This window comes from Chenopodium album, chromosome 26 (assembly GCF_948465745.1).
Source record: "Chenopodium album chromosome 26, dcCheAlbu1.1, whole genome shotgun sequence".
Classification (NCBI taxonomy): Eukaryota; Viridiplantae; Streptophyta; class Magnoliopsida; order Caryophyllales; family Amaranthaceae; genus Chenopodium; species Chenopodium album.
In genome coordinates, this window is record NC_137859.1 from 37160108 (window position 1) to 37172907 (window position 12800).

Sequence of the window (12800 nt, forward strand, 5' to 3'; positions counted from 1 at the left end):
CTTAGGATTTAATTACTCACTTTGTTCTTTTTTGATCTTTCAACTTTCCATTTAGGTGTGTTTCTTTTTGACCTTCCTACTTTAATCCTCCCTTACTCATTATATGGGTGATGAGTCTACTTATACTATTTCACAATACTCAAATATCTAAACAACTCTCTTTCCTACCCAATGAGTCAGAAGAAGGGACTCCCTTCCCACCAACTCTCTCATTTCCGTAGTATAATAGTGAAGGACTGAAGGTAAATGACCGAATATTATCAAACAATCTAAAACAAAGGGCTTTGCTTTCCATTCCGCCACTCTTCTCTAGCCGCCTCCCCACCACTGCCGCCTTCTTTACCTTATTGCAGCCCCTTCTCTCTCCTTTTCGTTTTATCTCATCACCCTCATTGAAGCTCAAATTCAAGGTTTTAATGCTCTATCTAACCTTTTAAAGCCATATTGAAGATAAAAAAAAAAAAGAAGGTAATTTTACTTTTTTAATCTCTCTCTTTCTCTCTCTTCATTTCAAATTATTAGGGTTGTGCGTTAATGAATGGTTGTTAGTTGTTTTTTGGCGGGTTTTTATGGGTGGGTGGGGTGGTTTTTAAGAGGGCGCGGTGTGGTTTTGGGGAGGATGTTGGTGGTTAGGTGGGGTGGTTACGGGGTGATAAAGATAGCTCTATTTATTGAAAACTCTCTGAAATTGTAGCCTCTACTAACACTATTTTTGGAAAGGAAAATTTGGGGGGAAAGGAAGAGAAGGGAAAGTTGGGGATACATTTTCCCTTATCTAGATACACATAGGGCTAGGGAAAGGAGAGGGAGGAATTCATTCACCTTTCCCTTTAAATATACCGTTTCCCTCCATTGTTGGAGAGATTTGGAGGGAAAATGAATGCTCACTCTATTAATCTCTTCCCTTTCTTTCCTTCCCTTCCCTTTCCCCATAACTATTGCTATCCAAACAGTGTAATGGATGCTTTCCGTGTATCATTGAGCTTTGTGTATCTGGGATCACACCTCTGTGAACTGGGTTGTGTGTTCCTAGTTGCATATTAAACATGGTCCAGATTGTTGAAGGCCACAACGCGGTTTAACAAATTTGGTAACCCACCAGTTAAATCATTGTGCTAGAGAATACAGTATAATGAGATATAGGGTTTACTTGGAAGTTGAAACACTAGACGTGCAAATTGAAGCATTGATAGATGAATATGAAGCAAATAGGCAAAAGGATTCTGGATGAATTGTGGGCTATGTTTAGTATTGTAGACTTTAGATAAAACTTTGAAACTTGTTGGAAGTAGGTTAAATTGTATGGGATAACTTTTGTCAGTACGTTGGTTACCTCTGGTTTAACACCTCTTTATCTTTGTCTACACACCTTCTATTGCACGGTCTATTCAGAGACTTGTACATATGCAATAAGGGAGAATAATAAAGGAATAAAATTGCAAATTTTTATTTTTTTTTTATTGTATCAGCAATCTGTTCTTTGGTTTATCGTCATGTGCACACTTCTGCTATGTGAGATGTTCATGCTAAGGATTTCAACCTGCAGATGGCACAACAAATATTTTGACATGATTCTTAGAAGTTAGAAAATGTAACATTTTCAATTCATAATTCCAAGAGCATGTTGGAATGCAATGTGAAAAGAGGAGACTGTAAATAGACTCGTACAAATATATGTAGATCTTTTCTGCCTTTTGCCAACTTAATTTAATCCTTGCTGATTTGGGATGAATGGGTTGAAACTTCAAGCTTTTGTGTCTTGTCCCCTTTTCCCCATCTTAATGTCTTGTGTAGCATGCCAAACCCATTCTTTGGTTCATGTTTAACTGAGCTTTTAGCAGACAATATACTTATGTACCTCATACTGTTGTTACATATCTGCAGGACGCTTTAGTTGGGGACTTGAAGCAATAATGAGCAGTCATGGTTTTGAAAAGACAACCATGAGATATGAGTAGATCACCAACTCCTGTCCTTGCTACTGTTGTTTTTTCTTTGACGTATGTATGTATTGATCAGGCAGGGTGGTGGAGAAACCAATTTGATTTTGAATATGTTAGCAAGAATTGTGTGCTTTAATCATTGTTTGGGCTTTCAAATTTCTTTGTTATCAAATCTGAGGTTTTTATTTTATTTTTTTGGGTATGTTAAATAATTTGACAGATAAGTTTTCTCACATGAGAATCATTGTCGTGGAATTGGTTTCAACTTGGGAAAATAGGCTTTTTCTATTTTCCGTCGTAATAGCAGGTTAAATGCAGAAGCAATTGTAGTCGTGTGCCCTAGGAAAATAACACATGTTTGGCTAGTGCTTGCTTATTACAGTTTGATGCTTCAACCCTTGAGTCACGGTTCCTTACTCAAATTCATAAAAGTTGATCAGAATGTACTTCTGCTGCTGTTAATCTAGTCATGTGGGCAATCATAAGTTAGAGCATGTTAAACTCTTGAAATGGCGACTTCCTTTCAGTCATCCCACAAATGAAAGTGACAGGGTTGATTGGATGCAATCTCTTTATGGTTGGAGTAAGATTGTGTAATTTATATTTTGGGTTGAATGAAATCTTCTTTTAAGATGGTAAGGGTAGTTATGATAGAAGTAGTCAAAACACAATGGGTCCTGGCTAGAATCCAGTTAATGGTGTTCAGCATCGCTACATGTATTCAATTTCCACCATCAAAACAGTTTCATATTGATCATATTGTTACGGAGTACTTGATATTTACATTTGCAAAGACAGTTTATGGCTAAAAACCAGTCATGCTAATTACCTTACTTTACATGCCATACAATCAATTTTTTATTTTCAAACGAACATTGAGGAAGATGAAGGATATGGTCCCTTGACTTGAAATAAGTTGTTCAAAGTTTTTAAATTATAGTAATAAAGATAGAGCTTGGTCTTTGAATATAATTTAATGACTAAGCTTTATCATAATTAGATGGAGTATTATTTCTACTCGTAAGAAGTTAAATGTCATGTGCAGCTTATTTTATTCATCGACATTTCCACATATGACATTTGACATTATAATTGCTGGCTACTCCGTAATTTTTAAGGATGAAAATTGAGAAAATTATCAAATGATATGTCATTGGACTTGTATTATTTAATACATTCAAATACAAAATTTTCCTAATTTTTTAGTTGCCTTAATAAAGATACTTTAGCATAAATAAATATATAAAATATAGTTAATCTTAGTCTGACCTAGTACTATTTACTACTCTGTATGAGATAAGTAAATATTTGTGAACATAGCCTAAATTGAGTCATATATAAAATGATGATAAGTTTGTAAACACAAATCTATAATCCAATATTAAAGTAATTTTTTTTTGGAGGTAATTTTTCCTCTAAACTCAACTTTATCTTACCGATCGAGTAATCTCTGACCGAGTAATCCTTAACCAGTAGTTTTTTTCTTTTTTTTTTTTTTTAAAAAAGAGCATGGCTTGGAAAATACTCCGTATTTAGTATTAGTCGAACTTGAAATGGGTAGGTTGGTTGCTTTGAGGAAATTGACGGTAGAAATTGTGAAATTAATAAAATTGAATTTAAAAAAACAAAGAGTAATAAATATAGTAGTGGCTTAAGTTGACCAACATTTAGGATTGCGCAGTCCTGATTGGATTTGGTCCGCAGATTAGCGGCTAGAATAGACAAATAGACCTTGTAAATTTTACGAGTAAAAGAGAAAATACAAATTATGGTTTTAGCATCATATTTTCAGGGATGTTCAATATTAATAATAACAATAATAATCTGGGTAAATTGAATAATTTGAGTGATTGTAATTGTAATTGTTCATCTTCCAACTCTTTCTCTTTATCTCTCTCTAAAGAAAGAGAGTCGAAGCTGCTTTTTGTTTGCCAATTTATTCTTTCTTCGCTTCTTCCTTGTTTTCGTTCTTCTTATTCTTATCTTACGAATTAATATGAATCGATCCATTCAGATTTTGCTTTGATATTTCTCTTTTTGTTTCCAGTTTCTCTATAAACCCTAGAACAACCTCTCCATTTCTTTCATTTCCCATGAATTTCATTTTCAATTCATTAGTTATCTGATTTTGGTATTCCCAATAATTCCTAATATTAACAAATTTAACATTGTGAATTGTGATTTTGTTGGACTTCGGTATTGAATTGTCAACGACGATCCCTCTTTCTTTTCAGTCGCCCAACGGAGTTTCCCTATCGCAGGTTTCTTCTTCATTCTCCCTTTTCTTTTTATTACAATTCCCAATTTTGTATTTTGATTTTGATTTTGATTTTAGTTTTCTGGGGTTGGTGTTTAGGGTTAGGGTTAGGGTTCGAGGATCATCGGCCAGAATGGAAGCAACTGCTGGAAGTTCCGACGGACACAGAGAAAGAGATAGGGATAGAGATAGAGATAGAGATAGAGAAAGAGGAAGCTCCGCTAATTCGAATTCTAGGCGTTACAGGCTGCATTTGTCTGCTTCCAATTTCATACGTTCCCCAGTCTCTGCTCTTCTAGAGTATTCCGGTCTATTACGGCCCCGCTCCACCGCCACCCACGAATCCGATTCTCTCATCCCTGCCACCTCCCCTCCCCATATTCATGATTCTTCTTCTAGTGGCGGTGAGGTCTCCATTAGGATTATTGGTGCCTCCGAACACGATCACGACCGTGTTGACCCTTCTACTACCACCTCTACTGGCCTGCATCTTCAACCATGCCCTACTGATCAGCCTCTGTCCGTCCCTGTTTCATCCACCGCATTGGATGCCCAAGAGGACTCCTCTAGGCCTGCTGACACTCACTTCTCTAGCTCCTCTACCGACGCTGAAGCCGCTGATGCCTCTGCTGCAAACAATCGGGATGCTAATTATCAGAGGTATGACATTCAACAGGCTGCCCGATGGATCGAGCAGGTTCTTCCTTTTTCGTTGCTCCTACTCGTTGTCTTTATCCGCCAACATCTGCAAGGTATAATCTTTTTCCTTTATAATACAACTACCAGTCTTTTCATTTATTAACTAATACTATGGTTTCCACTTAGCATACTCCTAATATCGGCAGAAAGCCTTTCAAGAATGCAAGTGCACTGTGCTTTATGCATAAAATGCTTATCGTGCTCACTTTTTTTTTGGTTATCCTTTGTGCTTTGTAATGGCACATTCAAAGTCTCTCTACTTGTGAATTGGACGATTGTTATAGTGACTTAGTGCCGTGGTCAGCATTATCATATTAGTCAATTTTCTAGATGCCTTAGTTTCAACGCTAGCTTTCTTGATTACAATGTCTAATGTCAGTGTTTGTTTTTAGTACCTCTTTGTTCGTCTAGATCTTTGTAACTTTCATCTAAATTACTCTCTTTCTTCATGACTGTTAAATGGAAGGAATATTTATTTGAATATGCTGTTTGTTACAGTGCTTTGTGTTTGAAAGGTTTGCATTGCTTGCATTTTGTATATTGATGTATGGTGCTCAACTTTTGTGTGGAATGCAGGGTTTTTTGTTACAATTTGGATTGCTGTTTTTATGTTCAAGTCTAATGACATCCTGCGTAAACAAACTGCTCTTAAGGTACTTGAATTTTTTGGATATTTGTTGACATGCCTGGCTTATGCTTGCTACGCAATGTTATATATGACGTTAATTCTTGCTGATTCAGGGAGAGAGGAAGATTCCTATTCTGGTTGGCATCTGTATTTTGTTCACACTTCATGTTGCTGGTGTTTACTGGTGGTACAGAAATGATGACCTTCTCTATCCATTGATCATGGTACCTCCAAAAGAGATACCTCCCTTCTGGCATGCTGTTTTTATCATCATGGTCAACGGTGCGTGCTAAACCTTATTAGTTCCTGCATCTTTGATACTGTGAAATTTAGAAGAATAGTTATTTATGATGCCTTCAATGCCATTTATATGCAAAGTATAGGGCTTTTTTGGTTAAATGTGTTAAAAGTTTATGTTTTTCTTATTTTTTTTTTTTAGTTTACAGTACTTGTATTACACTTTATTTGTAAATTTGACACAGTGATATGCTTAATGGATTTGGTAACTCTTGTCTGACAACTTACCTTGAGTTAGTTTCTGGGAGCCATTGATGAAAAATCTATTAATTTCTGTTGAAATTGTTCCTGAAGGATTGATTTTTTCAAGTGCCTTTTCATTTAAGTGATGTTGGTTGCTTAAGCTATGTTGCCACTCAAGAAGCAACTTGGTAGAGTTACAATTGTGATATGTTAATTTTACGCAGTTTTCAGTATGTTCCAGTATGTTGACCAAGTGTAGTGAAGTAATTCCCTTGTTGATATTTGTTGCGGCTCTTAAGGTGTATTGTTTGATACACTTGTTAAAATTGTAATTTGCGGTATTTTTATTAACATGGGTGGCTAGCAGTTTCCAATGTACTTCGTATGATTTTAAGGAAGAAATGATGATGAATAAGAAGGCTCACTTTTATATATTCCTTTAACACAACAATATCTTACTTGAATATATAACAATCTGTCAGAGAACAATTTGCTGCCATTTATTTTATTCCGTTCCCAAAAGTTATTTACGGTAATCGTTTGTACAAGTTAAGTGTGTGTGTGTGTGTGTGTGCGCTCGAGAGAGAGAGAGAGAGAGAGAGAGAGAGAGAGAGAGAGAGAGAGAGAGGAGATTGAGAAAATGAGAAACCTATTTCGTGAATGAGAACCCTAGTTTGAGCCTTTCTGACTTCTGAGGGCGATTTTTTTTTTTTAATTTTTTTATTTATTATCGGGTACCCGATAATAAAAAAAGCGGCCCATGTCCCAACCTGGATAGAAGGCAGTTTTCCCGGAAAATAGTTTTTTCTCCTAAAATTCCCATCGGGTAATTATCGGGCATCGGGAAATCTGATCGGGTTTTTTTGAACACTCCTAGTGGTGAGGGAGTGTAAGTCATATGTGGAAAAAACAAGAGAGAGAGAGAGATGTTGGTGTGGTGAGGGAGTGTAAGACATATGTGGGAAAAATAAGAGAGAGAGAGAGAGAGTAAAAAGGTACTCCCTCCGTCCCTAAATTACATTCCCGTTTGTAGAATTACACGGGAATTAAGGAGGAAAGAATAAGACAACAATAATGAAATATTTCAATGGGAAATACAAAACATTAAATGATGTCTTTGAGTAAAACAAAGATAGATTAATGATGCCATGTCATCAATCATTTGCAAAAAAAAAAAAAAAAAAAAAAAAAAAAAAAAAAAAAAAAAAAAGGGACCAATAACATGCTTCTAATTGAAAATTAAGAACCAATCATATTCATTAGGTTAGTTATGGGAAGTACAAACATGAGAAAAACGATGGAGAGAGAAAATAAGAGTGAGATTAGAATAGTAAGAGTGACAAGGCATTAAATATACAACAGAAATAGAGAGTTGATTTGGGATATTTGGAAAAACAAAACTTACTGAAAATGGGAAGGAGGAATGTAATTTTGGAATACCCAAAATAGAAACCAGGAATGTAATTTAGGGACGGAGGGAGTAGATTGATCATTGGTGTAAGTAAAAAGGTGAAAAATGTTAGAGAATGGGTGAAATTGTGTAAATATTGTGGGGTCAGGTAGTTTATGAGGTTTGCTAAAAATTGAATAAAGTAAAGAACCTCTAGGAACATACTTAAATTGAAAGCTTAAAGATCTTTTAAGATTGGAGATACTATGTCTTTCTAAAAATTAGAAGAGGGGAAATCAAAGAGAAGAATTTTATCAAACAGAGTTGTGACAGGAGCAGCTTTACGATCAAGTCTTATCATTTCTAGAGATTATTACCAATGAGGCGATTAGCTAAATATGATAATGGTCACACCATTTTATTTATTTATTTATTTTTATTTATTTATTTTTTTTCTACTTACACAAGAGCCCTAATATTGCAACAAAATTGGTTTTAATATAAGAAATTTAGAATTTTCTACTCAAACCCTATATTTGAATTTTCCTGAGTTGTTCTCTCCTCTACATTGATCTGCTAATTATTGACAGCTAATTTCTTTGGGTTTAATATGCTAACTTGATCACTCTTGGTTGTGGGGCTGTGGGCCATAGTGATTTGATTGAGCCAATAAACACGACTTAGTTCAGGCACATATCATGAGGGATTTAGGATACACTGTCACAAACTTTTTGTTGAAAGCAAAATAGAATTGACTTGGCAAGGGGGCTCCTTTTGGCTGGCCTTTTGTATCTTCTGGTTTTAGTCGTGTGCTCTTGGTTTTGGTGGCATTTTTGAACTTGTGACTTTTGATTGTGTTGGGTAAATAATGTGCATTTTATTCTTTCAGACACCTTGGTCCGCCAGGCAGCTATGGTCGCCAAGTGCATTCTACTCATATATTACAAAAACAGCAGAGGAAGAAATTACCGTAGGCAGGTGGGATGTCACTTATACTTGTTTAAGGTCTTTCACATTTATAAGGTTTATAATAGCTTTATTTTCATTCTTTTATGTGTGCTGCATCTAGGTTTCTGATTGCTGTGTACTCTCTTTCCAGGGGCAAATGCTGACTTTGGTTGAGTATCTTTTGCTACTGTATCGTGCATTGCTGCCAACTCCAGTTTGGTATAGGTTCTTTTTGAACAAGGAATATGGAAGCCTCTTTTCATCTCTAATGACTGGGTTGTATTTGACTTTTAAGCTCACTTCTGTTGTTGAAAAGGTTTGTCTTTTTCTGTAATGCTTTCTATGTGCTTGAAATTGTCCTTGGAGTGTCTCTCATGCATTTTTTTTCCCCTGACTTACAGGTGCAATCATTCTTTGCGTCAGTGAAGGCATTGTCGCGTAAAGAGATCCACTATGGAGCTTATGCAACTTCAGAGCAGGTAATTCAGATACTCGTATTGATCTCTACATTTACGTTAAAAAAGATATCTTTTATTAAGAGAGGGCTGGGGGTTAGAATGAAAACCCTGTTGATTGTCTGTTGGGCTATTTGGCGCCCCTTGGCTTATTTTATTTCTCTAGGCTTGTAGCGCTATGCAATCAATCAATTAAAGCCTTAATCCCGTAGTGGAGTCGGCTATATGAACCAAATTTGATTATTCCGTGTAGTCATTAACAAAAATCTTCCTCCTTCATCCCTTACGATCCAATGCTTCATCCTCATGCAAATCCATATACTTTATATCCTTCCTAACCCCTTCCAACCAAGTCATTTTCAATCTTTCTCTTTCTCGTTTAACCCCTCCATGGTCCCACTCTTCCACTCTTCGAATCCGTGCGCCCTCAGGTCTTTGTCTTACATGCCCAAACCAATGCAGGTGATTTTTTCTTAGTTTTTCTGCAATGTCTGCCACACCTTCTTTCTTGCAAATAATCTCATTTATGATTCTATCTCTTAGAGTGTTCTCGAACATCCACCCTTAACATTTGCATTTCTGTAACCTCCATATTTTAAATGTGCTCCTTAGAACCCCAACATATTAACCATAGAGCAACAGTGGTCTTATGGTCTGGTGGCAGTTCTGTAGAATTTTTTTTTTTTCAACTGTAAGGGGATGCTTCAGTCACATAGCACTCTCATGGCACTATATTGTAGCGCTATGCGAATCTTAATTTTGGTTAATAAGGAAGGCTGTAATGCAGGGTATACCTGAAAGATGTTTTGTTCTAATTTGGCCGGATGTGAAAAGTTAGATTTGCAAACTGTATTGTAAACTTCATTTTATGAAAGTGGAACATGCTTGAAGGAATTGTGTCCGAGAATCAATAAGCTTCATAATTAATTTCTAAGGAAGTGCTTCTTCATGTCTATATAATACTCTTAATTTATCTTGTAATGTATCATGATGTTTAAATGTTTACATGATCAACTACTTTAATACATCTCGACGAAACCTGGACTGTAATAAAAGGTGATGTGTGAGAGGATTGCTTTCCCTCGAATATTTGACCTTGCATATTTGACTGGAATTCTTCCACTGTAGGTCACTGCTGCTGGAGATATGTGTGCTATCTGTCAGGAGAAGATGCATGCTCCAATCCTACTCCGTTGTAAACACATTTTTTGCGAAGATTGTGTGTCAGAGTGGTGAGTTTTCATCAACTGTTTTTATTGTACTTTTGCCTTTGTTCTTTTGGATTTATGCATTCTCAATAATACATAGACAGATATGAGTTTTATTTTTGACTTGGCCTTGGATTTTTACATGTGTGTGACCCTGACCTTCAGTGCATGATTATGGTTTTTATTGTTAGTTGAGATTGTAGCAGTATTGTAGCTAGTAAGGTCTTCAATGCTGTATGCATGATGACATAAACGTATAATGTGAGTATTTTGACATTAACAAATGTCAAACTGATCCGCTCCATTTTTTTTGTTTTGGGGGGGGGGGGGGGGGGGGTTAGTATTGGAGAGGCACCAATAGAAGATTACAGTAGGTTTCTTATTCTGTAGACTGCCACAATGGCTGGACTTCTTATCTTTTCAGGTTGCAACAGTAGTAATAAAACTGCAACTATAGAACAGGGTTGCCGTTAACAGTTAACTTTTGAAGATTCTGTCAGTGACAAACAGAAATAAGGATGCCTATAGGTGGCCATTGGTTAGGACATTAAGGTCTTACCCTTTTCACCTTTAAAAAAGTTTCAGGTCTATTTTTTGTTCTCTGAACTTGATTTTTACCAACATGACATTGTTAATGCTGATTAAACGTTTTATTACTAACTGAAACTTGGGGGTTTGATTTAAGAAGTTGATTTTTATTTATTTATAGTGATTTTGGCTAATTAAACTGATTTTTATAGAGAAATTGATTTTTTCTTGTATAAGCTTATTATTAGTAGATTATCTTCTTTAGGTGAAGATAACAGCCCCTAAGTTAACTGTTAAGAGCTAGTAATTTCACTTTACCCTTACCAATAAGTATAGATGAATGTGATTCCAACAATATCGTCATTTAAATTCTGTTCTTTCCAACAATAAGTATATTGGTATTAATTTAATTTGCGACCCTCGTCAAACCATTCTTTTTCCTGAAGCTCAACTTCACTCATATTTTTACCATTGTCAATCACGTGAAGAATCAATGCTATGGAAGCTCTTTAATCCCTATGCTTTAATAACATATATTTCAGCAAATCCTCTGAGCTATGCTGATATCTTATAGCATCGTGTTCCGTTCAATTAACATATACTTTATCTGTAAGGGTATAGTATCTGGGTGTTTGAGCATCAAGCATTAGCTCTTGAAGTGTGTGTATGTTGGTGTGTGTGTGTGTGTGTGTATGTTAGTATTTGTTTCTTGAGGTGATGTTAAAAACAATGAAGAGAAAAAGAGTGGAACTTGCTTTTATTTATAAACAATGGGTGTTTATTTGTTCTTCTTGCTATTATATCTACTTCATTGCTGATCATGATATTTGAAATTATGCTTTCCCCCATTGCATCTCTACATATACTTTTATTTTGTAAGTCTTTTGAGATTGCTTTTTAAACTCTTATTTTGGAAGTAGTTTTTCCAACAAAACTTGGCTAGTTAGAGACTGAGGTTTTATTGACCTTTTAGACTTCTCAATTGGTTTGATCTTCCATTATTTCTTTGGTTGACATGCTATTACTCTGATATATACTTGCTGAGGAGGGAGGGAGTGGAGGGTTTAAGAAAGGAGAGAACTTTTAAAATTGGCTGAGTATAATTTACTAGGGAAATGTTCAGTGGCTGAGTATAATGGCTGAGTGGAGAGTTGACATGCTATGCAAGTTTGTTTATAATCTGGTTCCTTTTTCAGGTTTGAGAGGGAGAGAACATGTCCTCTATGTAGGGCTTTGGTGAAGCCTGCAGATCTCAAATCATTTGGTGATGGATCAACTAGTTTGTTCTTCCAGTTATTCTGAGCAAGGAGTTTTTCTTCCTTGAATCCTTGCTTTATTGAAAAGCCAATAATCAAGCACTTTCATGATTCATTCAGAACCAAAAGAAACTGCATTTAAGCTGCACTGCTGGTTGTTGGCTACAGGAATCTAAGCCACTGATTGACACATAACTCGACAGGGTCTCTGTTTATATGTTGTATTAAAAACATCTACTTGTAACTAAGTTAGCTCGTAAATTTATAGAGAACGCGTACATTAAATCATTGTATACAACTGTGCAATCTCCAGTAATGGAAGTTTTCTGAAGGAAACATTGTTGTGCATCCTCTGTCACTTTGGTTTTCTTCAGTGGTTTAACAAGAGTTGGAAATTTAGTGAAACAATCCTTATTATTTGGTGAAATACTGGAGCCTCTGTTCAAGGTATGCACTTACTATTGCGATAGTGTGGTGCAGACTAAACTGGTTTTGCTGTGCTGACATCTCAATATATTGTTTAATGCTTGACATTGTGGTATATGCACATAGCCACATAGACAGGCATGAGTTCAGAAATATAGATACGGGAATATTCATGATAATGTGTAAAAAGGAAGTATATTAAATACAGTATTGTGTAATTGTGATTGAAAAGTGATGCGATGTAATGTACAATGTAGCAGCATTTTTTGAAAAAAAAAGTGACTCAAAATATGACTATTCAAAATGTATAAAATTTAATTTGCTTCTGTTTTTTCGCCTTACTTAAATTTTGACAAAGGTTTTTAAGGGCATCTCCAATTGTTTCATAAAATTATGCATATAGTTTACCTTGACAAGAGTTATAACACATTTAGCTTAATGACTCCACATCAATCAACACACCAATTTCATTAAATAGGGTTGAGCAAGTCTGCTTGTTTTCTTACCACACCTTTCAATGGTGTAGCAAGTTTTTTCAAGTAGCCGAAGATCAAGCTAAAACAACAATGCACCATTGTAGCT

General features: G+C 35.7%; 1 protein-coding gene across 1 annotated transcript; it reads left to right on the forward strand.

Moving 5' to 3' along the window:
• The first annotated feature begins 3806 nt into the window (after nt 1-3806).
• Nucleotides 3807-12333, forward strand: LOC145616188 (uncharacterized). Its single transcript, XM_081670881.1, has 9 exons — nt 3807-4204; nt 4300-4952; nt 5476-5552; nt 5641-5809; nt 8287-8375; nt 8497-8661; nt 8747-8824; nt 9929-10032; nt 11733-12333. Exons 2-9 carry the CDS (start codon nt 4334-4336, stop codon nt 11836-11838), a joined length of 1407 nt encoding a protein of 468 aa, XP_081527007.1. The 5' UTR covers nt 3807-4204; nt 4300-4333; the 3' UTR covers nt 11839-12333.
• Nucleotides 12334-12800: the final 467 nt, after the last annotated feature.

Bases quoted from the DNA above. Each gene is read 5' to 3' on its own strand.
- LOC145616188 (XM_081670881.1), top strand. From the start codon at position 4,334: ATGGAAGCAACTGCTGGAAGTTCCGACGGACACAGAGAAAGAGATAGG. The intron at 4,953-5,475 runs GTATAATCTTTT...TGTGGAATGCAG, and splicing joins TATCCGCCAACATCTGCAAG to GGTTTTTTGTTACAATTTGG. The intron at 8,825-9,928 runs GTAATTCAGATA...CTTCCACTGTAG, and splicing joins CTTATGCAACTTCAGAGCAG to GTCACTGCTGCTGGAGATAT.